General features: G+C 41.9%; 1 protein-coding gene across 5 annotated transcripts in view; it reads right to left on the bottom strand.

The window, feature by feature from the left end:
* LOC147105213 (chemokine-like protein TAFA-5) overlaps positions 1-15,597 on the bottom strand; it is a 386,891-nt gene that overhangs the window by 307,531 nt on the left and 63,763 nt on the right. For 3 of the 5 annotated variants that reach the window (XM_086011347.1, XM_086011346.1, XM_086011345.1), the window contains exon 1: positions 14,387-14,611. The exons of the other annotated variants lie outside the window; for them this stretch is intronic. In XM_086011347.1, coding sequence (XP_085867473.1) covers positions 14,387-14,597 — 211 coding nt within the window. In that variant the 5' untranslated portion in view covers positions 14,598-14,611. Of the gene's footprint in view, positions 1-14,386; positions 14,612-15,597 lie in introns of those variants that run through there. 5 annotated transcript variants of the gene reach the window in all.

The raw sequence follows: 15,597 nt of genomic DNA, 5'->3' as shown, positions 1-15,597 counted from the left end.
GCATTGCTATACAGAGAGTTTAACTCATTTTAAATAGCAGTTCCTCACACTTTATTTTAACCATCTTTTTGCACTCCTGTTCTATAACTATATTTATTCTCTGGCCATTTATGTCTTTCCTTAGTTTAGTCCATCCTATGCTCTCCCTAACGTGTTTCATTTCTTGTAGATGGCTGTTTCTGTGCTGTATATTCTATGTAATTCTATGTAATTTGAGTACACCCACATTTTTGCAGTGCATTGTGGGGTAGCACTGGTTTGTCAGGTTTCCGCTCCATAATGGTTGTGCTGGCATTTCTGTTGTCGATACTGCTGAGACCTCATTAGCATATATTACATTGAGAATGATGGGTGTTGGAGTACCCAAATCAACTAATACTGGCAGAAGTGCTTTACTTTGGAGCCTACAGCCTGAAGATACTGTGAGGAGTGTTTGCTGGAATTGCAAACGAGTTTTTGGAGTGTTGGCCTATGAGATCACAAGTAAATATTTCCATCTCCACAAAGAAAGAAGTTTTGAGTTACAGTTATAGGATTATCAATGGTTATTTCCTTGTTTGCAATGTCACTGGTGGAGGAAGGGCAGTATTGGATGGAGGAAAGGAGGGTGAGAAAGCATTTGAGGAGGATGTGCCTACAAGATATTACCTCCTCCCTAAAGACTTTACAGGCCACTGATCTTATGAAGTGACGAGATCTGCATAAGAAGAATACACTTAATCAAAGAAGCAATAGGAGAACTGTGTCATCTTCTGCATGATAACCTGCATCAGGTTATTTCTTGTTGTTGATTGGAGGCGAGGTATGTAACGGGTATGGAAGGATTGATATTGCTGTGGTAAAATAGGGTGGTGCAGGGCTGTACAGAAAGTAGGACAGATGTGAAGGGAAGTGTTATCTTGGCAGTCCTGGTGAGGCCAATACATTTCTTTCTGCACTGCAGCCAGGTCCTTGCACTCAAGCCACATCTCTCCATTGCTGCTGACTAATTTGACAGGGTACTTGTCATCCATTGTGGGGAGTTGGGGGGGGGGGGGTGTGGAAGGACATTCTTTCTGTTGCTCAGTTGCTCTAAAAGCATTTCCAAGACTGCATAGGAGAATCGAGGGAACTGAACAACATCATGTTGCCTTCTACTTCAATAACTTACTTTCCACTAACCACTATTGTATATTGCATCACTTTTAAAAGCCTGCCAGCTGCCTTTAACTGGAGGCCTCCCCAACAGATTTCCAGCCCTCCCAATTCACTATATGCCTATAAGGAGGATAATTTGTGCTGCAGTTCGCCTATTCAATGTGAATGAGACCTGACCATGAAAATTGATTGAGACTCCTGCTGACTGCATTGGGCAGTTGGAGCAGACACCTTACCCACCAACTTGCTGATACATGCCCGAAACAAAAATCGCCCATGTTATTTTTCCATGGTTCGAAGGATGGATCCAATTTGGAGCCCTTGGTGATTGACAGCTAATAGATCAAACTCCTGATCTCATACTCTTAAGGAGATGGCTTTTTCTTTCTCTCTCTGAAACCCTAAATGAGCCTGAGCAGCCTTTAACAAATTTAGGATCAGGTAGCTTGGAAATAGTTGGCTTGAAATTGAGCTTTCACTCAAAAAGTGTCAACAGAGATGTGTCTGTTATTTTTCATGGAACAAAGTGCATAGAAAATTATTGGATCTCACTATTCATTCATGTATTTTATGTAAAATAAACCAGTTTGTTGGTTTGCAGTTGTGCTTCATCTCAATAGCTTTACTAGTTATTAGACAGCAAGAGGTTACGCTTTGGATCGTAGCAGGTGTGAAGTCTGCTTACAGGAGGAACTGAACCTGACCCAAGAGTGTATCTAGTGCAAAACCCAAAAATTGTGACAAGAAACTACAGCTATAATAAAGATCAACAATAGCACAAAAGGGACACAGGGCGATTTTAACCCTACTCGCTCAGCAGAAACCTGGCAGGTGGGCAGTTAAAAAAAAATCACCCTGGCTCTTACCTGTCCAAAAGCCGCCATGATCACAACATCTGCAATTTTAATCTGCTCTCCTGAACAGGGAGCAATAACTCATGCCTGGAGCCAACAGGGTCCTTCTTTAGACATGCATGTTGTGGCCGGATTACATAATTGAGACCCGACTGCAATTTTAACTCAGACCTGAGCGGGGAATCGACCTGGAGTTAAAATTGGGGCCAATTCCTAATTCCAATATAATTTTATGATTGGTATTTCGTTACAGTAATATCTCATATTAACATCTATGTATCTCTTCTTGAAGCTTGTCTGCTCAAAAACGTCTCAAAACATATCTATTATCAATGAAATCTTTAAGCAACTATTATCAGAAAAACAGAGCAATAAGTGAAGAAGCATTCTTCAGCACCATCACCAGTCCAGTGCATTTTAACTTGCACTGCCACACTGCTTACGACACGGTTGAGGGATGTTTACCTCAGACACTACAGAATAAGGAGGTAAATTTTAAATCAATGTTCACAATGTTATACTAGCCTAATTATTATGTGCTTTGTTTTATATCAAATGACAATAGTAATCATAGTCCGAAGACCAACAAAAACATCATATACTGAATCATATAATCATATTTCTTAGCATAGTCATGCATGATTTTGTTACTTTCTTTTTTTACCTAAATATTTTGGGAAACAATTTTGTGTGCTTATAGTTTTGAGTGTCCTTTATAAAATTACAACCAACAGCTTAGACTGGGAATTTTGCTTTCAGGCGTATATCTTCATCAGATGAGAAGTGGCAAGGAGTAGTTTTATTACAACATATAAACGTACAAAGGAGCATGTACTTCTGTGAAGAAAGGTGCAATAATTCTCAGTAAGACACTCATCTTGTCAGCTCACACCATTATACCTTGGTCAAAAGTAATAACGTTGTAAAACATCCACAGTCCAGGTTGTGTGAATGTCTATTATTGTTATGTCACACATGAGATCCTAACCCTCACATTTCAGATCCACATAAAAAAATCCCACTGACCATCATGATAAGAGGTTGTAGCAGTAAGAAAAGATATGAATTCCTGTGAAAAAACTCCAGAAGGCTGAACAAAACTAGAGGGAGCATAGTCTAAAAATTAGTGCCCAGGCTGGTTTTATGGAGCCCAGAGGAGCACTCCTCTTCCTCCCAACCCCATAAAAAACAGTAAAACATACCCGCGGGCTCCTCTTCCACTGGGCCGCCAGCTTATACTGCAATGCGCACACTCCAACCAGTACAGTCCTAAGATGGCCACGATAGTTGAATTGCAATAAGGAATAGTACAGATACCTTTTTTTTGTACATTGTAAAACCTTGAACCTGAACTGCTTCAGTGGTGTAATCCAATTGCTAATGGTTTAAAAGAGTATGATTGGTGATGTTCCTGGCATTTTTTAATGAAAATGTTAACACTTGGTGAAAGTTCCTGGTAGAAAGATAAATAAGGCCACAACTTGCATATTACATTACATAGGATATAAGGCACAGAAACAGACCATTCGGCCCAACCAGTCCATGCCGGCGTTTATGCTCCACACAAGCCTCCACCAGTCTTTCCTCATCTAAATTTATCAGCATAACCCTCTATTCCTTTCTTCCTCATATGCTTGTCTAGCCTCCCCTTAAATGCATCTATACTATTCGCTTTAACTGCTCCCTGTGGTAATGAGTTCCACATTCTCACCACTCTTTAGGTAAAGAAGTTTCTTCTGAATTCCCTATTGGATTCCTTGGTGACTATCTTATATTGATGGCCTCTAGTTATGCTCTTCCCCACAAGTGGAAACATTCTCTCTGTATCCACTCTATCAAAATTTTTCATAATTTTTAAATACATCTATTTGGTCACCCCTCAGCCTTCTTTTTTCAAGGGAAAAGAGACCCAGCCTGTTCATCCTTTCCGGATATGTATACCCTCACATTTCTGGTATCATCCTTGTAAATCTTCTCTGCATCCTCTCCAGTGCCTCTATATCCTTTTTATAATATGGTGACCAGGACTGTATGCAGTACCCGAAGTGTGGTCTAACCAAGGTTCGATACAGGTTTAGCATAACTTCCCTACTTTTCAATTCTATACCTCTAGCAATAAATCCTAGTGCTTGGTTTACTTTTTTATGGCCTTGCTAACCTGTGTCGCAACTTTGTGATTTGTACTCCTAGATATATTAAAAGGACCTACCACCTGACTCAGGCCAGTACTCTGACCATCCGTCAGTAAGCCTGGGGAACGATTACAGCGGCCACAACGATGGCGAGAACAGTGCAGTAAGTCATTCCCAACCATTTTTAGGACACTTACTGCTCTGTTTCCTCTGCAGGGGGGCCTCGTTATCTCCCCTACTTTTCATTTGTTCTCCATTTAAATATCAGTTTGTTGATGAATAGAATTGTTATTGTCATATTATACCATAATTTAGTTTGAGATATACATGTCCATTAGTCCTTTCTGAACTGTTGACATCTCATCAGCACATGATTTCACCATACAGACTGCCAATATCATTACATGTCTCTGTTTTACATGTAAAAATATGCCAAACAATGAACTGGCGGTCTCTATAACCAGCTGAATCTTTACACTTATAAGCCTCAATTGGAGCCGGTTTTCATCCAATTGTGTTTTTTTTAATTTTAATGCCACTTTCAGAATGGATAGTTGCATCCAGGACATAGGAACTTAAGCAATTAAACTATTTTAGTTTACGATAGTTCTGTGAGCTGATGATTGGATACGTATGAAATGGACTTAACCTGCCTGTACCTACAGCAATTAGCTTTTAAACCTACTTTTGCTCAGGAGCAAAGGGCTTTGCTCATGTACATATAGTGAAACCCAAAGTATTGGCGCTGTATGCTTGTATAGTTGTACATGAGGTTTTGAGTAAATAGGAGAGGCATATTAATTAGAAATTTGCTAGAACTAGTTAAAATAATGGCTCGGAATTTGCAATCTTGATGACGTCAAACTGGCAGTGTTCATCGTCATTTCGTCTTTGAAACGGACTGCAACTTTACCGCACCCACAGCCTAATGTGAAAATCCTGGAGTTGTGGTCTGTCATTCAATGCTCCTCCACAGGCTACACTGTGCACCCACTCCTCCATACAGCCAGCAATCAGTGAAATCCCTCAAATCAGGGAAACTGATGAAAACTTCAGCTCTTTCGCGGTCATACTGCGGTTAAATACCCCATTAAAAGTTAGATCCAAAGGGATTAGGTGTAACTTGTGTGTTAACAGTGTATTGACTGAAAAACAAAGGTTTAATTTTTAAAAAACTTTTTAAAAAGTTTGTTCATCTTTATTTCAAGTTTGCGTTTTTCCCATGTGAGAGCCCCAAACTTTGTTCTGTTCGCTCTAACACTTTAAAAATGTTAGAATTTTAGGAGGTGACCCACTTCTTGGTTCACTGAGAATTCTGCATTTTGATTGGCTGCTTAGACAGCTTGTTGACGTCACAGCAGCTCTTCGCGAAGAAGCTCCATTAACATCCGTTGATTTCAACCACGCGTCGGAAAACCTGAAATCCTCTACAGAGATCGCATGATCTTCGTGTGAAGCTTACTTCGGGGCCAGCGGCGAGCGCCTTTGCTTCATTGAAACATAGAAAAATAGGAGCAGGAGTAGGCCATTCGGCCCTTCGAGCCTGCTCCGCCATTCAATATGATCATGGCTGATCCTCTATCTCAATACCATATTCCCGCTCTCTCCCCATACCCCTTGATGCCTTTTGTGTCTAGAAATCTATCTATCTCCTTTTTAAATATATTCAGTGACTTGGCCTCCACAGCCTTCTGTGGTAGAGAATTCCACAGGTTCACCACCCTCTGAGTGAAGAAATTTCTCCTCATCTCAGTCCTAAATGTCCTACCCCGTATCATGAGACTGTGATCCCTCGTTCTAGACCGCCCCCAGCCAGGGGAAACATCCTCCCTGCATCCAGTCTGTCTAGCCCTGTCAGAATGTTATACGTTTCAATGAGATACCCTCTCATTCTTTTAAACTCTAGTGAATACAGGCCTAGTCGACCCAATCTCTCCTCATACAACAGTCCTGCCATTCCAAGAATCAGTCTGGTGAACTTTCGCTGCACTCCCTCTATGGCAAGTATATCCTTCCTTAGGTAAGGAGACCAAAACTGCACAGAGTACTCTGGATGTGGTCTCACCAAGGCCCTGTATAACTGTAGTAAGACATCCTTGCTCCTGTACTCAAATCCACTTGCAATGAAGGCCAACATACAATTTGCCTTCCAACTGCTTGCTGCACCTGCATGTTTGCTTTCAGTGACTGGTGTACAAGGACACCCAGGTCCCTTTGTACATCAATATTTCCCAATCTATCACCATTTAAATAATACTCTGCCTTTCTATTTTTCCTACCAAAGTGGATAACTTCACATTTATCCACGTTATAGTGCATCTGCAATGTATTTGCCCACTCACTCAACTTGACTAAATCACCTTGAAGCCTCTTTGCATCCTCCTCACAACTCACAATCCCACCTAGTTTCGTGTCATCAGCAAACTTGGAAATATTACATTTGGTTCCCTCATCCAAATCATTGATATAGTGAATAGCTGGGGCCCAAGCACTGATCCTTGCGGTACCCCACTAGTCACCGCCTGCCACCCCGAAAAAGACCCATTTATTCCTACTCTCTGTTGCCTGTCTGCTAACCAATTTTCAATCCATGCCAGTACATTACCCCCAATCCTATGTGCTTTAATTTTGCACACTAACCTCTTGTGGGATTTTGTCAAATGCCTTCTGAAAATCCAAATACACCACATCCACTGGTTCTCCCTTATCTATTCTACCAGTTACATCCTCAAAAAACTCAACTAGGTTTGTCAAACACGATTTCCCTTTCATAAATCCATGTTGACTATGTCTAATCCCGTTGATATTTTCTAAGTGTCCTGTTATCACATCCTTTATAATACTCTAGCATTTTACCTACTACTGATGTTAGGCTAACCAGTCTGTAGTTCCGTTTTCTCTCTCCCTCCTTTTTTAAATAGTGGGGTTACATTTGCCACCCTCCAATCTGCAGGAACTGTTCAATAATCTATAGAATTTTGGAAGATGACAACCAATGCATCCACTATTTCCATTGCTACCCCTTTTAGTACTCTGGGATGCAGATTATCAGGCCCTGGGGGTTTATCGGCTTTCAGTCCCATTAATTTCTCCAGCACTTTTTTTTTAAAACTAATACTAATTGCTGACCGCAAATCCCGGGCCGTTAAAATTAAGAGTGAGAGACTAGAGAATGGCAGTGAAGGGTGGTAGATCAAGTTGAAGTGAAATGTTTAAAATGTTTGTTTAAAATTGTTCAGTGTTTGCTTCTGTAAATAAGGTTAATTTTACAGGAATAAATTTACTTTCAATATTTAAATTGTTTTATTATATAATATAGTTTGTTTCTGTGTCATTGTATGTGAATTGAAAACTTTAAAGACGGGTAACTGAAGGGAAACTGGAATCTCCCAGGGCTAAGAATCAGTACTGATGACATAAGAGTTAATAGAATTGGAAGCATCACAACAGTTGAACTGGTGCTGTACTAAAGCCTTATCTAAACAAAATAGTTAATAAAGATAGATTGTGCACCCACGAACAACTGACATCTTGCAATGGTGCAGAATCCCATTGCAGCGTGAGGGCTATGTTACATTGATAATGAGATGCTGGCTAAGAATGAGCTTCACAAGCACATTTAGTCAATGCTGCAACTGATCTATTATTGGATTTTGAAGATGGAAAAGCAACAGCCACTGTTTTATTTGCAAATAGTTGTGTGCCCCTTTGTGATGACCACCAATTAGATTTGCAAAATAAATGAAGTGCTATTTGCACAGTTGAATAGAGGTAGCATAACTCCCTGGTGTTGTCTTAGTGGTCTCACTCCTAAGGAGTTCAGTATGCTAGTTTCATACTTTGATTATCCAGTTGGTGGATATAAAACATGGACAATGGATGTTATTGAAGGGATGCTATGAGAACACAGAATCATCAACCACAGCATTATTCAGGAAATATCATAATAACAGTCTAGTAAAGTAATGAGTACATAACATTTGCTTTTTTAGATTCATCTAGGATAGATCAATTGCAATAAGGAATAGTACAGATACTTGTTTATGGTGTTTGTACATTGTAAAACCTTGAATGAAAAACTGCTTCCTGGGTGTAATTCGGTTGCTAATTGTTTATATGGAGTATAGCTACAAAAATACATTTTGTACATCAACTGCCCTGTTGTTGCTCAGTCCCCGGTGGATTATGGGTTTTCTACTTCTGCAGGGGCTCTGCATACTAATATTCCACATAATATTGAACTCTCTACAGAGCTAAACTAGTTTCATAAATGAAATTATAATGCAAATGTTCCAACCCAGAAGGCCAGACTTTTCTTCTTGTTACTGAATTCTTTCAAGTGTCTTTGTGGCAATTGCTGTGGTGTTGTAACTCCTGCTGCCACAATGGGTTTTCCCTTGGGAATTCCCATATATCTTTTAAGATAAAAAGAGGACCTACAGAAGGGTGCCAAAGAGGTCAGGGTGCACCAGGGGTGCTTTTCATCCTTCTACCAATACCCCCAAAACCAGAATATATAGGCAGAGGTGCCCATACCTCCATTTATCTGAGAAACAGTGGCTGTGGAGATTTCAATTTACCAAGGAAACCACAGATCTGCAGTCAAACTCCACCACAAACACAGTACTGCTCCTGACTGTAAAAGTCACAACCTCGCTCAACTTTTATTTGTTGTGGTCATTTCAAACTGCCACCAGGGACACTGCGAATATAAACCAAGCAAGATGCATCATTATTTTTACCGAAGCCACACAACTCCTCTCCTTCCCCACGGACAACCAACAGCTGCATGTGAGGGCCGTGCAATTTTAGAGTGGCACTCTTCCTAAAAGTCCAAGTGTTATAGATGGTACCCATGTGGCCCTCCATTACACAAAGCAGCTACCTACATGAATAGAATGGAATCTACTCTCTCGATGTGCGGCTTGTTTGCAATGACCAGCATCCACTTATGCAAGTCAAAACTCGCTTCCCAGGGAGCTGTCACAATGCCTTTATTTTAAGGCAGTACACCATACTACAGTTATTCAGTCCACAAAGGCAAGTCTCAGAGTGGCTGCTGACAATCAATGCTATCATGGTAGACTTTTAATGCCCTCTGGGCTACTAGGGATAGACAATAAATGCAGCCAGCCACATCCCGAGAACATAAAACAAAATAATCCATTACAGTTATGGTTTATGACACCTTTGTGGTATCCCAGGACAGCAGGTATAATGATGTGTTGGTATCCACCAGGGTAATCATTGATCACATTACTGGCAGATTGAAGCTGTACTTCAGCTGCCTGCACAGATCTGGGGAAATCCTGCATTACAGCCTGGCAAGGGTTGAAAAGATTGTTGCTGTATGTCTTCCTTAGAGGCATCATCATAGAGACCCTGGACAAAAGTGGGACCCAAGCCCAGGAAGAAAACCATGAAGAGGAGCAGTAGCAACTTGAAGATGCTAAGAATCTGTTCCCAGCTTTAAGAGAAATTCATGAAGCTCATGTTTATTACACTGTATTAGTAGAGTATCATGGTGGGTTGTCATACTTTGGCTGACTGAGAATGTCCATTAAACTTCTGGCTCTGCTTCCATGTGGAACTGGCATTGACAGAAGTGTCCATCTCCTTCCATTCCTCCTGGGCAACTCTTATTGGAGCCTGGCATTCCTTTGTGCCTTACTTCCTTAAGAAGAAATTCAATTGCTTCATACGAGAATTGGGCCACCCTCTGCTCACCTTCCAGACATGGTAAAGATATTTACTCCCGCTTGTTGTTTTTCCAAAATCCACAATTTGGTGCTGCCTGTCCCTTTAAAAAGCTGCAGGACTTTGAATTCTGCAGCAGCGTCATATTATTTCCCACTCCTCCATGGGCAAACTCCTCATCAGAGGCATTTTCCATACCTAGAGCTCATCTCTAATGTAACCAGGCTGACCCCAGAAATTCAGCACTCAACAGGTCAAGCAAGTGCAAACACTTGAGCCTTACACTTAATCATTAGGCCTAGACCACTAAATTTAAACAAAAGTTTGCCTCGAGGTTGGTGGATTATTGGACGTTAGGAATTCTATGAATTTGCCCACTGGTTTCGCAGGATGGTAAATTAGAAGCACACTACGTAGGTGGTATAAATAAAAACCTTTGGGGATTGATTTAGTTGCTTTGATTTGTTGTGTTTAAACAAACTGCCAAATCAATCCCTTTGGCAGAGGTGTGAAAACTGCTAATGAATTAAAATAGGTCCAGAACACTTAATTTTTCCTATTCAGGGCACATGGAGGGAGAAATTGAATCATGTTGCACCCATTTTTTAGGTGTTAAATCAATGTTGCGGCAGGGGGTGGGAGGCAATTTTGGGTTGTGATCTCCCGCTCCCAATTTCCCTTGAAGAACTAATTGGAAGCCGGTGACTTCTAGATCTGCCGGATTGCTCCAGCCCCGACCGATGGAGCTGCATCAGGACGCCCGCTTGGCATTTGCAGTTCACCAGCTCAATGCAAATAAAGCCCGAGTGAGGCAGAACACCTCCGTTCAGTCCGTAAGGGTGGACCCCAAGCTTCCGGTCGCCTGTCATTTCAATTCCCCACTCCATTCCCACTCAGACCTCGCCATCCGCGGCCTCTTGCATTGTTCCACGGAAGCTCAGCGTAAGCTCGAGGAACAGCACCTCACCTTCCGATTAGGCACTTTACAGCCTTCCGGACTCAATATTGAGTTCAACAATTTCAGATCATAACCTCAGCCCCTGTTATATTTTTATATATTTTTTATCCACACCTTTGGTTTGTGCCTTTTCCTTTTTTTTCTCTCCCACATGGCAGCTGTCTTTCATTCTGCCAGCGCATTTCACACTTCATCTAGAGCCATCTTTTGTCTCTTTACTTGTCCTATTACCATCTCGTCTCAAATATCTCTTAATGTCTCTTCACCTCTCAGACCTTCCCTTTTGTTCTTTCATCCCCTCCCCCATTTCCCAGCCCCCAAACTGGCCTTTTAATCTGTTTAATTTCCTGCTTTTTTCCTCAGTTCTGAAGAAGGGTTTCAACCTGAAACGTTAACTCTGTTTCTCTCTCCACAGATGTTGCCTGGCCTGCTGAGTTTTTCCAGCGTTTTCTGTTGTTATTTTAGCTTTGGGCATGCATTGGGATAGTGTCGCCCGTTTTGCTTGGGAAACTTGTGCGAGTTGAATTGCTCCCCTATACCGCTTCTCATCAAAGCAAAGGTGTGAAATTGATCAGACGGGAATCGAGAGTGAAATTTGAGGTCATCCACTTTGAAATCTTAAGCTGCTAAAAGCTTGATTGCCGATAGGTAGGGAAGAGAGGTAGGGAAGAGAATAGTCAGCTGCGAGACCCATCTTTAGGCATAAGTCTTGCACTAGTGCTGCCAGGTTCCCAAAGTCTAAAAAAACACCTTTCCCATCTTGGTGAGTCCCATCAGCTGATCCTAGTGAGTCCCAACAATTTTACATTTTTCTTGTGGCTGGCTGCGTCAGATCTGCACTTGGGTGAACCTGGGAGCATTTGCACAGGTCTCATGCAGTATTTTTTTTTTTAAAGCCTTCTAGCTGATTTTGTATTGCGTTCAGTGGCGCCAATTGCCAAAGGGCAGGTCGCAAAATCAGAGCTACGACAAATTAAAATTTTCAGCTTTGCCAAGTTCGGTGGCTGGGAAGACCTATCTTTGGTGTTGCCGTCAGCTGCAGGACATCCGTGCAGGAAAGCCGGTGGTACTAGCACAGCATTAATACTCTTAAAAGCAAGGAATGCTGAAACCATTAGTGTCATTAGGTATGTACCGTGAGGCAGTTTTATTCTGCAGGAGCCAAATCATTCACGTCAAACAGAGCCATCCACGGGATGTGGACGTCACCAGCATAGCCAGCATTTTTATGCCCATTCCTAATTGCCAGAAGGTGGTGGTGAGCCACCTTGGTGGTGGCTTGCTCGGCCATTTCAGAGGGCAGTTAAGAGTCACATATACGTCAGACCAGGTAAGGATACTTTCTTAAAAAGGACATTAGTGAACCAGATGGGTATTTATGACAATTATGGTAGTTTCATGGTCACTATTTATTTTGGCTTTTATTTAATTATTTGAATTTAAATTCCCCAGCTGCCGTGGTGGGATTTGATCATTAGTCCAGGCCTCTAGATTACTAGTCCAGTAACATAACCACAATGCTACCATGACCCTTACACAATTCTGACAATTGATTGAAATGCCATGAGACTGAAATGACAAAAGATTGCAGAGTCAAGTCTGTTCTGTTTCCTGGCTCGCAATCTCTCCACATTTCAATCTGACGTTAGGCTAAGCTGCTTCCCCAGTGTGCAAACAGACACGAGTCACACAGCTAATTGTTGAGATCCTTGACTGTGATCTCCTGGCATTTCAATCGGCTGGCATTTCAATCAACCGTGAAACTCAGCTGGTCCAGTTAGACACTAATGCTGCAGCCGTGCCCCGGTACATATCTACTGACGCCTAAGATTTCGATTCCTTGTTTTTTCAAGAGTGCTCTAGAGTTTCCATACAGGGTCGAATGAATTTCAAAGAGCATTATACTCGTTTTTGATGAAAAAAATATATAAAAGCGACAAGCTGATATATATCAGAATTTATGGCCAAAACATACTCATAAAAGGTAGGAAACAGTAGAACGAAATTCCTATTAAGGTGCACAGAAACACTAATAATTGTCTAAATAAATTAGCAATGACTTGCACTTTTAATATCCTTTACCCTTAAGCTTCACTATCAAAGTGAAAGCAATAGGTGTGAACACCTTTGACATTTATACTTCCTTTCTGCATCTTAACCATTATATAGTGTATCAGACTCACTTCCATGCTTAAACTGGCTGTGCTACTTGTACACTGAATAATTAGCCAACCTGCTAATTATTACTGAATTCCAGACTAAACACATCATATTAATCATTTGTCCCCAGTAAGAAATTTATGTATGCATTTAAACAGTATGCCTTATCTATTCTTCCAGGTATATTAATATTGTACATAGCCTTCAGAAGATTGGTATTCAGAACTGTAACTACAACTGTTAGCATTTAATTGATTCCAGTTCAGATTTTACCCAAGGGGACAGTACACTGAATCATAAAGTCCACATTATAGAACTTGCACATTTCAAGATTGCTCTATTATAGCCACAATACTCTGCAGACCTACTCATTTAAAATGCTGGCCTTCTAATTTGTAAGAGGTAACCTAATAGGAAATGTCATATTGTGCTGAATCAAGCTTTTGTACAGACTGATAAAAACTGCTTCCATGAAATCTCCCAACATTTTGACCAGTTCTTGGTTTCCTAACCAACATTATTCATCACGGTTAAAAAAAATCCTCTGAAGCCCAGCAGCGGGTATCTAATTACAAATTCAGAAGAGAGATAAAATGTTACTAAATTAGACAAGACCCTTGGCTGTGATGTGGGGATTTTATTTAACCAGGTAGTGGTATTGTATCTCAAAATACAAGGCTGAAGAATGAAGATTTCCGCACTGTAGCTGTTTTGGAGAGGAGGGACGAGTTCAGAAGCCGTATCCGAACTTACCCCTTTTAAGCCTTTTGAGATTCTGTTGACATTGGTGTGGCCAGTTGAGATAAGCGGAGCTATTTTTCAGCAGATGTGCAGTGGACTAAAACATTTGAACCTGCATTGATAACAAAATGTTGCTTTTAGCATTGCCAAGCCAAGTAAATGAGCTCTGAACTGGAAACTTGGTTCCGATTAAAGATCGTCTTCCCCACTTTCGTGGAATAGCCTACAAGACAGCAAGGACAGAGCCATAACCTTGCAGAAGAAAGAAGTACTGTAGGAAACATGACAGCCAATTTGCACACAGCAAGATCCCACAAACAAATAAATCTGTTTAAGTGGGGTTGGTTGAGGGAGAATTATTGCAGACAAACCCCCTGAATAAAATGATAATTTCATGAAATAATTTGGGAAAAATTTATGTTAAGAGCAGATTTCCCTGGTCCTCTTCTACTCTGATCCTGGATAGGTGCCAGTAATTACTGCCAGGTACCCTCGACCCACTCCTGGCAGGACCTAGGGTTGGAAGAAAGGGTTGGAAACTTGAGCACTGCTGCAGGATTCTCAGGCCTGCAGCTATTGTCAAGCCGCCAAGATCAGAGCCTACTAGTTGCTGAGGGAAATCAGTGATCAGAAGGTCTCGATTACCCGCATACATGCTGGTGTGGGCAGTGGAGGGGGAAATCCTATAAAGACGATAAAGCACTTACCTTCCAGTCTTTGGGCTGCCCCCAGTACCCTCCAGTCGGTGGGGTCTGGGGACAGGCTATTGCACCAGGTTTCACGCCTGTGCACTGGAGTGCTCAGTGAGTGTTGCGAGAGGTAAATGAGGCAGAATGACGACTCCTGCTTCATTGGCATATTAGCAATGGGCCTGCATCTATTACAGGCACAAGTCCAGTTCTGTCCCTCTCCTTTCATCCTCAAGGAAGCTCCTGAAGTCCTGTGGCAACATAAAAGGGGGCAGAAACAGATGTGGCAAAATGAGTCTCCACCACTGTTTTCTCACCTCACACCCAGGGAAATGGAGTACCTCTCTTGCACCCTTCACTGCCTTGGTGCTGTCAAGAGTGCTTCGCTGACATCCAGTTCTAGATGAGCCACAATTTCCTCCGGTTAAACATTGGGAAGACCAAAGCCATCATCATTGGCCCCCGCTAGAACCTCCATCTCGCTGCCAGCAATTCCATCCCCCTCCCAGCCATCGTCTGAGGTTGAAGCCAACTGTTTGCAAACTCAACATCCTATTTCACATCAAGCTGTGCTTCCAACCCCACATCCTCTCCATCACAAAGACACTTTCTTCCACCTGTGTAATATCACCCATCTCTATACATGCCGGAGCCTATTTTCCGCTGAGGCCCTCATCCATGCCTTTTTCACCTCTAGACTCAGCTGTTCCAATGCTTTCCTGGCATGCCCCCCATCCTAAACCCTCCGTAAACTTCAGCTCATCCAAAATACTTCCACCCACATCGTAACCCACACCAAGCCCCGTTCACCCATCACATCTGTGCTTGCTGACAAACATTGGCTCCCGGTTCCTCAACCAAATTCTCATCATTATGTTCAAATCCCTTCAAGGCACTTGCCAATTCCTGTCGCGAAAACCTTGACCAGCCCTCAAAGACCACTGCGTTCCTCCAACTCTGGCCTCTTGTGCATCCCCTACTCCCGTCGCTCCACCATTGGTGACCATGCCTTTAGCTGGCTAGGTCCCAAGCTCTGGAATTCCCTCCCCAAACCTCTCTGCATGTCCACCTCTCTCTATTCCTTTAAGACCCTCCTTAAAATCTCTTTTTGACCAAGGTTTTAGTCACTCCTCCTAATATCCCCTTCTTTGACTGGTGTTAATATTTGTCTGATTATGCTTCTGTCATGCTTTCTAGGATGCTTTATTTCTGTATTAAAAGGGTGCTAA

This window comes from Somniosus microcephalus, chromosome 18, assembly GCF_052327205.1.
Source record: "Somniosus microcephalus isolate GS21.2 chromosome 18, FLI_Smic_1.0, whole genome shotgun sequence".
Taxonomy (NCBI): Eukaryota; Metazoa; Chordata; class Chondrichthyes; order Squaliformes; family Somniosidae; genus Somniosus; species Somniosus microcephalus.
Note: the sequence above shows the minus strand (reverse complement) of the source record. Positions and strands in the feature narration are given on the sequence as shown.